The following is a 19076-nucleotide window of genomic DNA, read 5'->3' as shown; positions in this document are numbered from 1 at the left end:
AAATAATAATAATATTAGTAACAAATACCAATATTATTTGTGTCCAAATAAGTGAAAGAAAAAATACATGTTTCACTAAAATTTCCAGTTTTTAGACCATATTTATCGAGTTTAATGGCATAACAAATAAATTGATGATTTGTAGAAACAAATTCAAACGAATCATCGATATTATTAATTTTGCAACCAAAAGATCTCTCAAAATCTCTTCAACAATTCACACACTTTAACCATTTAAAAATGCACACTTTAACGTCAAATTTTCCGCAAAAACACTTAAAAACCTCAACGCAAATTCACTATTACCGGAAAAGTTCATATACACGATATTTCTCTTGCTTTTTACCAAAAAACAGAAACATAAGAACATGATTTTATAATGAGAGTATAACGATGATAATCGTACAACTTAAAAGCAGGAAAACCCAAGAACGATCCGCGCTCTTACTTGTCTGTTCTGATGTATGTTTACTATATAAAACCAACAAAACTTTATCCAGAAATAATCTGGCAACCGCTAGCAATCCAAAACTTAACGAAACAAGAAATATAACAATCCCTTTATTCTCCATATGTACTTGATTCTCCCTCACTTTTGCCACCTCGGATCTGCATCCACATATACACATAATTAAAACACAAAAACAGACAGTTTGTAAAATATTATAGTGGTTAAATGTCTAAAATACCCTTGAACAACAACGATGGATTAAGGAATCTAACCTGAGGAAAGCATTGCTGTTTGTGATATCGTCCAGCTGAGTAGTCACGAATGTTTTCCATGACTCTAGATCATCAACCCGTTTAGTCTGCAATAATGCAATATATTAGCTAAATGGCAAAAATGCGCTTGACCAACGAATATTTTCCAGGACTCTAGATCATCAACCCTTTAATTGTTACTCTAGAAGAGTTATCAGGCAGCGCTTAAACTACCAATCCTATAACAGCTGTAACATTTGATTAATCAAATGGTCTGATAACATGTTTAAACATTAGATAAATGTCTAAAATGTCTTTTGACCCACGATAAAACAAGCGAATGCTAAAATTATAAAAAATAATTATAAAAATAAGATAATGGTAACAATAAGTTATACCAAGGCCTCACTGATAAAATGTTTGTCTAAAATGCCCTCGACGAACGATAAACAAGCAAATCTTATAATAATAATAATAATAATAATAATAATATACATATAAGATGATGATGATGATGATGATGATGATGATGATAACAACAACAACAATAACAATAATAAGACATACCAAGGCCTCACTGCTGTCATGAAAACTTCTCAAGTCTCTTCTAACTTCCTCCATAATAACATCTCTTTCACCAATTTCCGAATCAATTTCTTGAAAAATGTATCCATATTTAGAGTTCAACTCATCAAGATACCTCTCCAACAAAGATAAATTAACATCTAAAAGCCTAACTTTTTGCATCAAAATTTTGATGACACTATCACCGGGTGACCTTCCCACCTGTTGGTGGCGCACTTCCGCAAGTGGGTCCGGCACATCAGTCACTGTAACCGCACGAACACCCTCAGATTCATCAAATCTCGGCTCATGTTCCACGTCATCAACCGAACTTTGATCTAATGGATCACGTTTTGTTTCACTATCAACTTCTTTAGATGCAAACTTTTTATCTTGCACAGAGACCAAATCCTCTAGCATCATTTCAACAGCATCAACCCCATGAACTTGCACGAAACTTAACGTACAATAAAACCCGGTTCCATAATGACTTAAAAGATTCAACTTTATGTATTTCACCCATTTGGGTTCCTGAAGAACGAATCGTTGTTCATGTTTAACGTTTCCAGCTGTAAAATTTCCAAGATTTACCCAAGATTCGGTGGGGTAAACCAAGCTTCCAAGCAGTTCAAAATCTTTAAGATTTGATGAATGGTGCTCAAAATTGGCAATTGTTATGGTGTCAACTAGGGTTTCTTCTGAAAGTTTTACAACCACAAACTTTTCTTCAGCTGAACACGGGTTTCTTAGATACTTATCTTTATCTACTGTTAATATGTTTGATGCACCTTTTGCTTCTTTATTACAAGCTAAAACCTTTGCACCTTTTGCAGCAGAGGCATAATTGTAATCTTCACCGCCGGGCTCGAGTCTGTGAATTATACTCCCCACATTACCGTTTGAAAGTCGGGTTTTTGCATTAAAAGCTTTGTTCTTGAACTCATCAAGACCTAAAGGCACGGATCTTGATCTTTCGGTTTTTAAAGATCCTTTTGGCTCTGGTTTAGAAGCAGAAAGAGGGCTTGATTCTTTTTGGTCAACTTCAACATGTTGACTGGTGATTTCTTCCTTGTTTTCAGCTTGATAAATTAAGTTGCTTTTGATAAGAGCTTCGAATTCGAGCTCTACGGGACACTCATTTGGAGATAATGAGCAGTAAGATCCTTTTTCAGACTCAAGTTTAAATTCATCCCAAGTTCTTAATCCTTTTGGAAGATATTCAGGTCCATCTATGAAACAGGATAAACAGCTTCATATTAGAAGATTTACATGCATAGTAGCCGCTAATGTTTGTAACTACAATCTCATACATTTGATTAATTCTTAAAATCTTGCGTTCTTCTGTGAAACATTGAACAACAACTTTATATGCACTTAAATAATCTTAAGAATCCAATGTTACATTAAAAAGATCTAGAAGGTTTGTATGTACTCATAAAAGACTTTTGTGACTTTCAATCTGTTTGACCTGTTCCACATTTAGCTAACTTATTTGACCCATTTTACCCGTTTGAGATCAAACACGGCCAAAACGGACCCATCCATAAGCAAATAGGTCAAAATTGCAATAATGCAATCATAACAAACTTCATATACTTAACAGTTAACACACTAGAGACAGGACTCAGGTGATATAATCAGGCCTATATCAGATAACACGGGACATAATGGAATATAAGTGACGACCCGCATATGAATTAGCTTTATTATTCATTTTCCTAGAGATTACGAAAAACGGTTAACAAAAGTATGATTGTAACTAACCTCTATAACCATCGCCATGACCGATCCATAAATTCAACAGGAACAAAAGCCCCCAAATAAAAACCGCGAGAGACAGGGAAACCTTATAAAAGTTATTTATCCAAAGACTAGGCTTTCCCAAAGCTCTTCTGTCGAGAAGAGCTTTACGTGATCTCTGCATTGTACATCAATTTGGCTCACTATTAACCACACCAGATAACCTCAACAAAGAAGATTTGCAGCCCAAATCCTGCAACCAAATAAGAACAATTAAATTATAACTCATCCAACAATCCAATTATCACCTAGATGGCTAGATCGAACAACAATCGGTAAATTCAATCCAAGAAAGTGAATTAAACAAATACAAATCATAATAAAATATAGTTTCTACTTTATTAATCTTTGGTAGGAAGTAATTCTCATGAATTGATCTTCATTGACGCATAACAACAAACACTTTGCGTGCAAGAAACAACTGGCCCAGCCAACACGTTGATCATCATTCTTTTTTACAATAATAAGCTTCAATAATCCCCAAACTCATAAAAGATCAACCCCCAAATCAAAATCTTTAAACAATTGACAAATCAAAAGAAAACAGAGAGATAGAGGCGATTAATAAGATTAATAATAATCAAACTGGGCACAAGGATCAAGGGTATAATAATAATAATAATTGTATAAAAAGAAGGGGTAATCATGAAGCAGATGGTGGCAGCCAGTAAACTAATTGAACTATAAAAAATTGAAATGGAATAGGAAATTGAGAACAGCACCTGGTTTCTTGAAATTGAAATCAGGGGTTTAATCGGAAGGATGAAAGACTAAATCTTGAGATCATAAAAGTGATGATGATGATGATGATGATGATGATGGGTTTTGTTCAAAAGCCTGAACTTGAGCGGATCTTGTTTCCTTTAGAGTCTTGAATTGCTCATACTCTGTTTCCGTTTCGATGATTAAACAGATTTCGATAACTTGGTTGAATTTGAAATTGGAATTGGAATTGAAATGGGATTTGTTTATTTTTTGTTTTGTTTATGTTTATGTTTATGTTTATGTTTATCTATCCCACTTGTTTGATTTCAACAAATTTGGGTTTATACAATGTTTCCACTCAATTCTTGATTGGGTGTTACTAGAATTTAAAGTTAATAGAGTTTGATTTGTACATCTTAAGAGTAAAAAACAAGGCTTTCCTTTGTTCTTTTATATATATATATATAAAAGTATTAAATTAATGACCCAAAAATTGCATAAATATTTTTTATAATATGTGAGAGCATTTTAATTTAATATAATCTTTAATCTTGTAATTTAAGAAAATAAGTTATATTATTTATCATTTTTATTTTTGCACTTTGTATCTGATTCTCTAAAATATGATGTAGATATAGATCAAAAGTAAAAAAATATTATTTAATTGAATGAGATTGATATGGGATATAGCGTTTTTTAAAAGATGAACAAATTTTATACACAAAATAAAATGTTTTTTAGGTAAACTATATGGACAAAAAAAATTATATCTATGTGAATACTTTAAGACGAAAACAAGGTTTTCTATGTAAATTTTATGGGTAAAAGTGTTTTTTTTACTATGATGCATTTTACAAAATTGCATATAACTGGTAATAGAGTTTTTTGTGTTTTTATTTAACTTTGATCAATGAAGGTATAGTTATTTAAAAGAAAGGGTTAAGGGATTAAAGTATAATATAAATTTTTAGAAAATATATGATAAATCTTAAAATATATATATATATATATATATATATATATATATATATATATATATATTAATTGACGTTTTTGAATTTGTTTTTCTCGAGCTATTGTTCATTAATAACAAAACTAGAAACGTTTATGATTAATCAGGTGCAATAACTGTATAATATATTTAGTGTTTTTAAATATATTATATTTTTACCAAATATGAGAAAAAGGTTTTAACGAAGTTTAAAAATAGAAAAGGGTGGTGGTGCCAGCACATATTCCCAATAAAATTACTACATGTGGCAGGACTCAGATCCCCATTCTGTCAGTTCTGAGCTGGAATTTGGATGACTCAAGTCCCAAACTGTTTTTCAACATTTTCAAATTCACATTAATAAAATATTATTATTTTATGTTATCAACCAGACAACTATGTTTTGAGTTTTCACCGTTCTTGATTGCTTCATTGAATATAACTTAGTTCATCCATGACTAGTTGCCTACATGAAGACGGAGAGGGGTACCTTCGGGTACCCGGTTTGCAAGTAGGGTATCCCACAGTAAACGTCACCGTCATCTGTTTAAATTAGATTTTAGAGTATATGTTTTCGGGTAGTAGTACCCGATGATCTTAAGCATGCGCTCATTTCCTCTATCTTAAATATCCAATCATCACCCACTTTTATAATTTATTTAACTTTTTAAAGAAAAATGGTTTTAGGATACTTGAAATGAGTGTTTCCTATTGTTTAAGTATATACAGATATAGGGTAGTAAATAGCAAAATTAACATGCATTGGGGTTATTTGAGTATATTTTTGCAATTGTGTTAATTATTATATTTTGCAAACATAAAAAATAAATAAAAAAAAAGTTGATGCAGTGCATTTGTATTTGCATATATGTAATATTTTATATTGTATATGTACAATAGTGTTGTATTATCTAATTATACTATTAGAAAAGACATATTATTTACATGAAATTTAACTAGGTCATCCACATAAGATGTCAAGTGCACAAGGTTTCCAATTTAACAAGTTTCACCAACGAAAACTGAACTCAATACATTGTTTTTACAAATGTTTGTAACTTACCAACTTAACTAAGATGATTTGATACTAAACTTCTATTTTCCTTAATATGTATAGATTTACAAAATTCCATTTTGATTTCTTTTAAAACATAAATGCAAGTTATTTTACTAATCTACGTATTTAGAAAATATGTGATTACTCATCCATTAATATTTATTATGTAATACCTTATAATTTATAAAATTACAATGTTCATTATTACGTTTTCTATAGTTTTCACTCGTGTGTTACACGGGACACTAACCTAGTATGCAACAACACTATTACATATATGAATACACATTATTGAGTATATGCACTACACACGCCGACCTTTCATTTTCTTTTCTCTTTTTTTTTTCAAGCAATATCAACATATAAAAATGTGAAAGATAAAGTATAAAATATAATTTTTTAGAAATTTAAAAATATTTCATTAATTTTTTATAATTTTCTCTTTAAGAAGAGTTATCTCTTGATCTCACCTCATAAATGTATAAATTAATAATTATTGAATTGTAACACCCCGACCAAAGGCGGATTATACATCGGGGCGCCACATATTGCTTCATTACTCGCGACACTATTGGTGTCAATATTTATTAATACACATTTTATCGCGCACGCGCAGCGGGGAAAATAAAGAACATAAATCAAACATAAATCAATATATTATAAATTATAACATTCAAACAACATTAACTTGTCTTGATACATTTTAATTCTAGGTCCAAAAGTAAAAACTTCCTACGTGTCCACAAGCTCCAAAACAGCTACTGCAAACCTGAACATGTGTTAAAATAAACGTCAAACACTTGCGTGTTGGTGAGAAATCAAGTTTAATACAATACATAGATAACAATAAATCTGCGCGCAACATGTGTATGTCTGGTTTTCAACAAGGGTGTAATCTGATCGGGACCAACTCTAAGAGACAAGACTGCCAGTGCTCACAATTGAGCTCACAAACAAGACTAACTGTGCAAGTGTAACAAAAGAGAAAATCATAAACGATAGTTCTCCCGTGTTCATCTAATGGTACCATGAAAACTGCGGAATAGACCGACAAGACGGTTAATGATCCACACATACAAATAACAGCCAAGTCTACGTCCTCAACACATGGGATACTGCGCGACTAAAGTTCATAAACAAGTTTAAGACTCTAAGTTTGTATGAACACATGAACATCCCAAAACATTAAAAGCAAAAAGGGATTAGGTACGAGATTACTCACTTGATAAACGATGCGGTGTAAGATAAAGCAAGAACCAACTTTAAACAAGCACAAGTTAACCTATAAATAAGATTATTGTTTTAACGATCGGTTTTAAGTCTTGATTACAAGTTAGCATAATTAATAAGTTATTATATATAATATATTACCGGAAAACAGGGCAGAGGAGAGGAGAAAACGGAGGCAGAGAGGGAGGCGGCAGAGAGAGCAAGGAGGAGGTCAGGAGAGAGTAAGTGTTTTGTGTGTGTAGTGTTAGGAAAAAATAATACTATTATTTATAGAGAAACCCTAGGAGACATAAATCCAGAAAAAAGGGAAAAGATTCCAAGACAAACAGAACAAGACAAAACAAAAGATAACAAAAGATATCAAAAGATATGGCAGCTGCAGGGGGCAAGATAAAGCTGTCAGGGAACAGTAAAAAAAAGCATGGGCGGTTCAGATAAAGGTACTGGTCAAGCATGGCAAAAGCAGATCTCAAAAGATAATGTCAGTCACTTTTTCTACCAACCAATGGGGTTGGTACGCATGCTGCGCCGAAAGTAACTATTCAGACATTAGATAGGTTAGGTCAACAGCTCAGAAGAAAAGACATTACAAAAGCAAACGGCTAGAATAAACAGAAGACTAGACTAAAGGGTCAAGCGCGAGAAGGCTGAGTGCGCGAGCGCGAAGGCTGGCACAACAAACCTTAGCGTGCTGCGGGAAGAATCACAAATCCTTAGCGCGCTGCGTGAAGAACCTGGAATTCTAAGCGCATCGCGGGAAGAACATACATTCTTAGCGCATTGCGGGAAGAACATGCATCCTTAGCGCGCTGCGAGAAGAGTGCTCTTCACGCATCGCAGGAACAAGATGTCTTCACGCAGGCTTCCATGTAAGGAGTCTGGCGCGTGGAGCTGCAGACATCCTTAGCGGGAAGAACCAAAGGACAAGCAAAGGGAAACAAGGCGTAAGGGCGGGACGGCGACAAGAGGGAAAAGAAGGCGGAAAGAGAGAAGGAAGAGGGAGGGGACGGCGGAAAGAAAGAGAGAGAGAGGCGGGAAGGAAATATGTATTATTATTATTAAAAATAAAATATAAGTATAAATAAATATTAAATCACAAAAGAAAGAGATCGGATAAGAGAAACGGGTACCTGGGTCGGGTCGGATCGGGTCAGATGTCACAGTCTCCCCTACTTTAAGAAATTTCGTCCCGAAATTTATCTCGAAGTAGGTTGCGCAGAGAACAGGTGCGGGTACTTGATCTTCATTTGATCTTCCCTTTCCCATGTAAACTCGGCTCCGCGCTTGGACTCCCAACGAACTTTCACGATAGGGATACGACTGCGCTTGGTTTGCTTTACCTCGCGATCCATAATCTCAACAGGCTTCTCAATGAAATGCATAGTTTCATCAACTTGAACTTCATCAAGTGGAATGTGAAGGTTCTCGTCAGCTAAACACTTCTTGAGATTGGATATATGGAACGTTGGATGCACATTACTGAGCGCGGGCGGCAGGTCAAGTCTGTAGGCAACTTTTCCCACACGCGCGAGAATCTTGAATGGACCAACATAACGAGGAGCAAGCTTACCTTTCTTCCCAAAGCGGACAACACCTTTCCAAGGCGACACTTTGAGGAGAACAAGATCACCAACTTGAAATTCGAGAGGCTTTCGCCTACGATCTGCGTAACTCTTCTGTCGGCTCCTGGCAGTCAGCAGATGATCACGGATCTTGGCGATTTTATCAGTTGTCTCTTGAACAAGTTCGGGTCCTGTGATTTGAGTTTCACCCACTTCGCTCCAACAAATCGGGGAGCGGCACTTACGACCGTAAAGTGCTTCAAATGGGGCCATACCAATACTGGAATGATAGCTGTTATTATAAGAGAACTCGATCAAAGGCAGGTGCGAATCCCAATTACCTCCAAAATCAAGAACACAAGATCGGAGCATATCCTCAAGAGTTTGAATAGTTCGCTCAGACTGACCGTCAGTCTGAGGATGATATGCCGTACTCATGTCCAAGCGAGTTCCTAGCGCAAATTGGAGAGATTTCCAAAAGCGAGATATAAAACGGCCATCGCGATCGGATATGATGCTCAAAGGAGTACCATGGCGGCAGACAATTTCCTTGACATAAAGCTGCGCGAGTTGCTCAACACGGTAGTTTTCACGAATGGGCAGGAAGTGAGCAGACTTAGTCAATCGATCCACTATTACCCAAATGCTATCATGTTTGCTTGCTGTCAAAGGTAACTTGGTAATAAAGTCCATCGCTACACATTCCCATTTCCACGTAGGAATTTCTGGTTGTTCGAGCAAACCAGATGGGCGTTGGTGTTCAGCTTTCACTTTAGAACAAGTCAGACATCTAGCTACGAACACAGCAATATCCTTTTTCATACCGGGCCACCAATAAGTAATGCGCAAATCCTTGTACATCTTATCAGCGCCAGGATGAATAGAATACCGAGATTTGTGCGCTTCACTCAGGATATCTGCGCGAAGATTCTCATCAAAGGGAATCCAGATGCGATTAAGATAACAGAGAATTCCACTCAGATTAGGGACAAAGTGCGCTTCCGCGCCACACGCTAACTCGGCGCGAAGGTTACCATTACTGATGGATGCGCGCTGCGCGTCACGAATACGCGATTCAAGGTTGCTTTGAATCGGCGCGAAGTGAAGCTGGGTGCGCGGCAAGATACAGTTAAGCTGACAGGGTTTTCGGCTGAGCGCATCGGCTACCACATTAGCCTTACCAGGATGATACCGGATCTCACAATCGTAATCGCTGATGAGTTCGTTCCATCGGCGTTGCCTCATGTTAAGTTCCTTTTGATCAAAGATATGCTGAAGGCTTTTATGGTCAGTGTAGAGGATACACTTAGTACCATAAAGGTAGTGTCTCCAGATCTTCAAGGCAAAAACAACTGCACCTAGTTCGAGGTCGTGAGTTGTATAATTCTTTTCATGAACCTTGAGTTGCCTTGATGCGTAAGCGATAACCTTGCCTCGTTGCATAAGAACACAACCGAGACCTTGGTTGGATGCATCGCAATACACGACAAAATCATCATTACCCTCAGGTAGCGCAAGAACAGGAGCTTCACACAACAAACGCTTAAGCGTTAGAAAGGCTTCTTCTTGCTTCGAGCCCCAAATATACGGTTTACCTTTGTGCGTTAGAGCTGTTAAAGGCAAAGCGATCTTCGAGAAGTTCGAAATGAATCGCCGGTAGTAACCAGCTAAGCCCAGAAAGGAACGGATCTCAGAAGGAGAGGATGGCGTAATCCAGTTCTTGATTGCTTCAATCTTGGATGGGTCGACATGAATACCCATCTTGTTTACAACGTGACCAAGAAACTGTACTTCATCAGACCAGAATTCACACTTGGAAAGCTTAGCATAGAGCTGCTCGGTTCGGAGCTTTTGCAATACCAATCGGAGATGTTGCTCATGCTCGGCCTTGGTCTTAGAATACACCAGAACATCATCGATAAACACAATCACGAATTTATCCAAGAAAGGCCTACACACCCGATTCATTAGATCCATGAAAACGGCGGGTGCGTTGGTTAAACCGAAGGACATGACCAAGAATTCAAAATGGCAATAACGAGTTCGAAAAGCAGTCTTCGGAACATCTTCATCGCGGATGCGCAACTGGTGATAGCCAGAGCGGAGATCAATCTTCGAGAAACAAGAGGCACCTTGGAGTTGATCAAAGAGGTCGTCAATACGCGGTAAGGGATACCGGTTTTTAATGGTGAGTTTGTTCAACTCGCGGTAATCAATACACATGCGAAACGATCCATCTTTCTTTTTAACGAACAACACCGGAGCACCCCAGGGCGAAGAGCTAGGGCGAATGAATCCTTTAGCAGTCAACTCTTGAAGTTGGCTTGCCAATTCTTGCATCTCAGCGGGTGCAAGACGGTAAGGAGATTTAACAACGGGGGAAGCACCAGGGACAAGATCAATACGGAACTCAACTTCACGAGCGGGAGGGATACCAGGAAGATCATCAGGAAAAACTTCAGGGAAATCACGCACAACAGGGATATCGCGAAGCTTCTTCTCTTCGACAGGTTTAACCACATGGGCTAAGAATGCAACACACTTCTTCCGCATGAGTCTTCGGGCTTCGGCGCAAGACATAAGTTTAAGACCGCGGGAGGGTTTTTCGCCGTAAATGTGAAGATCACCATTTTCTCGAGGTATGCGAATCAACTTCTTGGCGCAAATAACTTCGGCGCGATTCTTTGAGAGCCAGTCCATACCAATAATAACATCAAAGCTTCCAAGAGGCATGGGGATGAGGTCAATCAGAAAATCGTTTTCGTTAAGGTTAAGCGTGCAATCTTTAATCACCGAGTTAATTAAAACAGTTTCACCGTTAGCCAATTCAACTGAAAAATCTTCTTTTAAATCGTTGCGCGGTCGCGCAAGCTTCTGCTCGAAGGCGCGAGAGATAAAACTTCGATCGGCGCCAGTATCAAAATGTACAGAAGCATAAAATCCGTTAAGTAAAAATGTACCATTAACTACGTCATTATTCGCTTGCGCTTGGTGCGCGGTTATGTTAAAAGCTCGTCCACGCGTCACTTGGTTTGAAATCTGGTTCACCGGATTCGCTTGTGTGATTTGCACTTGTAGTCTCGGGCACGCGTTCCGGAAATGACTGGGATCACCGCAGTTAAAGCACGATCTGGGTCGTGGGTTTTGGTAGATTGATTGTGGGTTCTGCGGGTAGACTGGTGGTGTTGGCGCAATTGGATTGGCGGGAAGGACTCTACAGTTCTCAGCAGTGTGACCAGTACGGCCACATCGGTTACAAAGTCGACACGGGGTTTGGGTTGGGTGGTGAAATCTACAGGTTGGGCAAAAGGGATGGTTTCCTGTGTAAGGTTTCTTAGTTGGCGGGGCAGGGAGTGCTGGATTGGTTAGGGCATAGTTGTGAACTACAGGGGGAGTTGGGTAAGCTGACAGAGGGTTAGGCGCGTAAACTGGGGGTTGGTATGCGGGTTGCTGGACAATGGGCGGGTTGGTAAGCGCATAGGCCTTGCGCCTGCGCTTGAGGTTGTTACGGTTTGAGGGTTCAGGTTTGGTTTCTGTTGGTTCAGGGACAGTCTTGGTGAGTTTGGTCTTTTCTGTTCCCCGCAGGAACAGGGTTCCTGCTCTGACATGGTTGTCGCTGAGCACAGCGGCCAATTCGATGGCGTCAGAGAGGGTAACTGGGTTTCTGGCCCACACAGAATCTTGAATTTCCATGGGGAGACCCCCAAGGAATTTCTCTATGGCTCGGCGGGAAGGGGTAACAAGGTGAGGGACAAGCAGGCTTAGTTCATGGAAGCGCGTCGCGTACTCGCGCGCTTCACCGCTGTATTGCTTAAGATTCCAAAATTCCTCCTCCAGGCGCTTAACTTCGTTGGGAGGGCAGAATTCTCGCGTAAGAATTTCCTTAAATTCCTCCCAGAGCATGCCGGAAGCAGCTTCTGCGCCACGCGCATGAGCTACTCCATTCCACCACGTAAGCGCTCTGGATTCCAGGACACTGGAAGCATATAGGGTTCGTCTGTCTGAGGGGCATTGGGTGTGAAGGAAAGTGTTTTCTATTTTCTCAAGCCACTGGAGCATCACGGTGGCTCCTTCAAGACCTGTGAACTTTGGAGGGTTACCCGCGTTAAAGGACTTAATGTTATAACTCGAGGTGTTGTTTTGGCTCAAGGCTTGGGCTATCGCGGCGGCCATTTCCTGGGAACGTTGCTGTCTACGCATGCGCGAGGCTTCTCTTCTCTGAAATCGGCGAGATAGCGGAGGCATTCTATAAAAGTTTTAATTTTGGTTAATGTCTTAGCGCAAAGTATAATCTTATAAAGCTTGGTTTCACGGAGTCAGTTACAGTCAAGAGTTAAAGTAAAATAAATGATCCTAAATGCAGACTTAATAAAGGTAACAAATTCGAATCAAGAATCGACAATTCATGTATCACCATGACTTTCCGAATTCCCAATTTAAAATGTACGAGCAAACGAGTATTGGAGATTGACGATTCATGTATCACCATGACTTTTCAATCCTCAATATAAAACATACAAGAAAATGAGTATTGGAGGTTGACAATTCATGTATCACCATGACTTTTCAAGTCTCCAACCTCAGAACATAATCGTAAATGGAAATTGAAAATCAACTATTCATGTATCACCATGACTTTTCGGATCTTCAAATCCCAACAAACGAATAGGCAAGAAAAATCAATAAAAATCGAAATTCAGCAAAAATCGAAATATCGCGAAATAAAACATAAAATCATATACTGCGCAAGTGCGAGCATATTCATAAATAACGAGTAATTAACAATAAGCGTGCAAACATGAGACTTCTCTCATGCGCGAGAAGGGACTCTTAGGTATTCTAGGCCGTTACGTCTAACCACCTATCCTAAAGTCAACGAGCTCTGATACCAATCTGTAACACCCCGACCAAAGGCGGATTATACATCGGGGCGCCACATATTGCTTCATTACTCGCGACACTATTGGTGTCAATATTTATTAATACACATTTTATCGCGCACGCGCAGCGGGGAAAATAAAGAACATAAATCAAACATAAATCAATATATTATAAATTATAACATTCAAACAACATTAACTTGTCTTGATACATTTTAATTCTAGGTCCAAAAGTAAAAACTTCCTACGTGTCCACAAGCTCCAAAACAGCTACTGCAAACCTGAACATGTGTTAAAATAAACGTCAAACACTTGCGTGTTGGTGAGAAATCAAGTTTAATACAATACATAGATAACAATAAATCTGCGCGCAACATGTGTATGTCTGGTTTTCAACAAGGGTGTAATCTGATCGGGACCAACTCTAAGAGACAAGACTGCCAGTGCTCACAATTGAGCTCACAAACAAGACTAACTGTGCAAGTGTAACAAAAGAGAAAATCATAAACGATAGTTCTCCCGTGTTCATCTAATGGTACCATGAAAACTGCGGAATAGACCGACAAGACGGTTAATGATCCACACATACAAATAACAGCCAAGTCTACGTCCTCAACACATGGGATACTGCGCGACTAAAGTTCATAAACAAGTTTAAGACTCTAAGTTTGTATGAACACATGAACATCCCAAAACATTAAAAGCAAAAAGGGATTAGGTACGAGATTACTCACTTGATAAACGATGCGGTGTAAGATAAAGCAATAACCAACTTTAAACAAGCACAAGTTAACCTATAAATAAGATTATTGTTTTAACGATCGGTTTTAAGTCTTGATTACAAGTTAGCATAATTAATAAGTTATTATATATAATATATTACCGGAAAACAGGGCAGAGGAGAGGAGAAAACGGAGGCAGAGAGGGAGGCGGCAGAGAGAGCAAGGAGGAGGTCAGGAGAGAGTAAGTGTTTTGTGTGTGTAGTGTTAGGAAAAAATAATACTATTATTTATAGAGAAACCCTAGGAGACATAAATCCAGAAAAAAGGGAAAAGATTCCAAGACAAACAGAACAAGACAAAACAAAAGATAACAAAAGATATCAAAAGATATGGCAGCTGCAGGGGGCAAGATAAAGCTGTCAGGGAACAGTAAAAAAAAGCATGGGCGGTTCAGATAAAGGTACTGGTCAAGCATGGCAAAAGCAGATCTCAAAAGATAATGTCAGTCACTTTTTCTACCAACCAATGGGGTTGGTACGCATGCTGCGCCGAAAGTAACTATTCAGACATTAGATAGGTTAGGTCAACAGCTCAGAAGAAAAGACATTACAAAAGCAAACGGCTAGAATAAACAGAAGACTAGACTAAAGGGTCAAGCGCGAGAAGGCTGAGTGCGCGAGCGCGAAGGCTGGCACAACAAACCTTAGCGTGCTGCGGGAAGAATCACAAATCCTTAGCGCGCTGCGTGAAGAACCTGGAATTCTAAGCGCATCGCGGGAAGAACATACATTCTTAGCGCATTGCGGGAAGAACATGCATCCTTAGCGCGCTGCGAGAAGAGTGCTCTTCACGCATCGCAGGAACAAGATGTCTTCACGCAGGCTTCCATGTAAGGAGTCTGGCGCGTGGAGCTGCAGACATCCTTAGCGGGAAGAACCAAAGGACAAGCAAAGGGAAACAAGGCGTAAGGGCGGGACGGCGACAAGAGGGAAAAGAAGGCGGAAAGAGAGAAGGAAGAGGGAGGGGACGGAGGAAAGAAAGAGAGAGAGAGGCGGGAAGGAAATATGTATTATTATTATTAAAAATAAAATATAAGTATAAATAAATATTAAATCACAAAAGAAAGAGATCGGATAAGAGAAACGGGTACCTGGGTCGGGTCGGATCGGGTCAGATGTCACATGAATGACCCATGCTCAAGCCTAAAATCGGGTTTTAGAAAGAATCTCAAAAGGAGTCGAGCTTAAGCTCTTGTAGGTTAGATGAGACGAGCTCGTGTTCCACTAGCGTGTCTACATCGCTAAGTTATAATAATTTTTAGATTTCTTTTTATGATAGACCTATCTTATCTATGAAACTTTGAATACAAGCGATAAGTTATCATGCCAATATCTGCAAGGACAAATCAATAAAAAAGATATTACGTATCTAATAGAGGAAATATGATAAAATTTTAATAAGAAAAAAAAAACAGTTTAATCAAAAGCTCTTTAATGTATTTATCTTGATTCATAATCTTTATAGCATTTTCAGAATTATTAAAACCATCTCCTTGTTAGCATTGTGTATTTATTTGCTTGCTAGCAGTTATATAAATATTTTTTTTATGATCAAGTTGAACATATTAAAAGTGAAATACTGAGAAGAAGACCGGTTTGAATTGTCATGTTTTTTATGATCAAGTTGAGCATATCTATAAATATCTCAACTCCACAATCAACATTGACGATAAAAAGATCAAAACTAACTAAAGAACAAGACCGGTTCGAATCTAACATTACATTTGAATTCAAATCTTTGATTATATCATGACAACACATGTTATTAACATGTGGTAAATCAAATAAGGATGTCAACGTTACCACATGTTTTGTATTCAACCTAATTAAAATTCAATCAATCCTAATTAAGGGGATACATCGTCCATTGTTGAGTTGTGCTTAGTATTGTAACATAAAGATATTATGAACAGGCGTACGTATATTAATCGAGTGCGGTGAACCAAGTTTTGGGAAATCGATTCATTTTGTTGAGAAACAAGTCATAAAATTTGGGACGGGGGTTGAATTACATCACACACAAAGGGAGGGGCTATTTTGAATGCCATCATATATGGTCATCAATGTCACATGTCTTCTGAATGGGCATGACCCCATTTTCATAAGAAAAATCGTCTAGGTATGTATTATACACATATAATTTATATCTTCATATACTAATAAAATAAGTAACTTGGATGTCACACGACCTCTCCTTAGAAGTCGACCATTATTTAAGTTTTTCAATTGATTCCCAAACCATTCTATTGAGAACAAAAAATTCAATTAGGAAGCATTTTAAGTTATTAACTTATTTGGAATGTATTTTCAAACATTTTGTGGTGTAAAAGTGAAGACTTATGCCAGTTATCGAATGGCTAACTCGTTTATCAAACTCTATATGTTTTTTAAAGACTCAAAAGATATGCAGAGAGACCAAATATTAGAAAAAAAAAGTTATTTCAGTTCGATGATAATTAATCTTATTATTTAATGTTTATCATTTGCTCTGAAACCCAATATGATCTCTTATCAACAATATGGATAACTGGTTATTTGAAGGTTTAAATCGCATATGTTGATGCTTATCTTTGATGATAACCTCGGTTCTTGTTATGTTTATCAATGATTTCGTCCAATAGTTAAGTTGTGTATATAACATTATGCAAAACATATGATTTGATTTTTTGTAAACAGTCAAAAAAATATACTTGCAGAACATAAATAATTCGTGATTACTATTAGGGTTGTTTAGTATTAGGTAATGAATGACGGAATTTAAACATATTTAGGGTAATGAAAATTGGAATAAGTTACAGGGTCACACGAATTACCGTTTTTTCTAAACCTATTCGTACCTATTCATTTGACACCTGTTTCTTTTTCTTCATTTGTTTCATATTTCATACATGTGTGAGCGCAAATGAAATATGAAGGCCGTATTACCAAAACTATACGGTCCGTATAACCAAAACCATGGACGCGATACTAGTTCAACTATCATAGATTAGATTACCATATGGCCTGATTGACTATCTTCTCAAAGATGACAATTTGATCCCCTAGATTTTGATCTTTTCAGTTTAGAAAGATTTGGCCCCTAGACTTTCTTTAACCCTTTTAATTCTCATTATGCATAATGACATCATCCTTTAATATACTACAAGGTACCAACTACTAACGGAATATTACTAAATTCAGGCATACCACATTACCACATATTCGTCTGGCTTTCCAAAAATATCATTGCACTATTGACAAATTCAGTCATTGGACTTTTCTAAGATTAAAACGAGTTAGTATTTGATTTCCTGAATTGTTGTCTACAGTATTGCTGTTTGAGGAGGAACAACAACAATAATTAGCTAGGATACTAAAATAGTAGAAACAACTGTTTTTATAATAACAAAATAAAAGCCACAAAAGGAAAAGATGAAAAGGAATATGCAAAAGGAATCGAGGGAAAGGAACTATACAGACACTCTGATTCAATGATTCATAGAATATTTTGGAAGAATTGAGATATACAAAAGTAACTAGAATATTATAATTTAAAGAAACAAGAACTAAAGTTTGTCACCCTCTTTATAGACAAATAATAATAATAATAATAATAATAATAATAATAATAATAATAATAAATTAACGAAACTAATTATAAATACGGTTGGCTTAAGTGTGCCCCCGTATTCTATTGTTTTATTCAACACTAGGTTAAAACCCGTATTATACGGGTTGGAATAATTTAAAAGGATGATATAAAGAAAAAGGTTAAATATTACATGAATAACCTAAAGTTACAATTCATATATATCTAAATATAACATCTTGTAAAAAAGATAAAAGGATGATAGTGTAGCAATATTGTCCTCATATTATTGGCGGGGAAAAATAGAAATGGAGGAATATTAGATCGACACATGACAAAAAAAATAGATTTATTTATTATATAGGATAGATAGATAGATGTACTTCTTTCCTCATACTAAGTCAGTTACATCATCTTTTATTTATCAGAGATGAGTTAAGTAACGTACGTTTAACATAATCCTTATAAGTATAGTTAATACAGCTATATTATGGATCCATACAATAAGATATTGTGTGAATTTACATTAAAAAGAATAAGAAATCAGAAAGATTAATACATGGATAGAAGTAGAACATTCGGGTTAGGGATAAGTTCATGTAGAACATTAATACGTAAGAAAGCCATGTAAGCAAATCTATTATAATTAAAACACTAGCATTCTAGCAACTACTTGAGTTTATTATTGATATAAATAATCGATCTACACTCATCTTTATCTTTATATTATATGGTTGCGTTGTTAAATTGTTTATAAGCGCTCATCATTGTCAATAATGGTTGTTTTGATGAATTAAATAAACAACCATTATTGACAATGATGAGCGCTTATAAACAATTTAACAACGCAACCATATAATATAAAGATAAAGATGAGTGTAGATCGATTATTTATAATAAACTCATCATTGTGGGCCATATAAAAAATAAGTTAACAATTAAATAAACACTTAATGATTATCGTCTCTTGATATATTGGCCCACAAAAGGTTTGTTTGACATTTTTAATTTCTTGTTTTTTTTTAATATAGGAAAGATATAGTAGCCGTTTTACTAAAACTTAATATAAATTTAACTAAGGTCATTTGTTTCAAATACTCTTAAGTATTACGTTTAAGTTTAGTTGAGACATGTCACTTTATCAAGTGAATTGTTGACTCTGCAGCTCATGTATTTATTAATAAGAAAATACGAAAAGAAAAAGAAAAAAAAAAGATGTTTTGTATTCTTTGAATT

General features: G+C 36.7%; 1 protein-coding gene across 1 annotated transcript; it reads right to left on the bottom strand.

Annotated features, from left to right (window-relative positions):
- Positions 1-216: 216 nt before the first annotated feature.
- On the bottom strand, positions 217-4036 carry LOC143545333 (SUN domain-containing protein 4-like). Its single transcript, XM_077037243.1, has 5 exons — positions 3789-4036; positions 3031-3259; positions 1270-2495; positions 724-809; positions 217-609 (listed from the first exon to the last, which is right to left on the bottom strand). Exons 2-5 carry the CDS (start codon positions 3188-3190, stop codon positions 375-377), a joined length of 1707 nt encoding a protein of 568 aa, XP_076893358.1. The 5' UTR covers positions 3191-3259; positions 3789-4036; the 3' UTR covers positions 217-374.
- Between the last annotated feature and the right edge of the window lie 15040 nt (positions 4037-19076).

The sequence above is a fragment of the Bidens hawaiensis genome, unplaced genomic scaffold, assembly GCF_021521415.1.
Source record: "Bidens hawaiensis isolate Kalapana, Puna unplaced genomic scaffold, B.hawaiensis_p1.1 tig00013897_1, whole genome shotgun sequence".
Taxonomy (NCBI): domain Eukaryota; kingdom Viridiplantae; phylum Streptophyta; class Magnoliopsida; order Asterales; family Asteraceae; genus Bidens; species Bidens hawaiensis.
The sequence above is the reverse complement of the archived record's forward strand: the minus strand, read 5'-3'. Positions and strand labels throughout refer to the sequence as shown.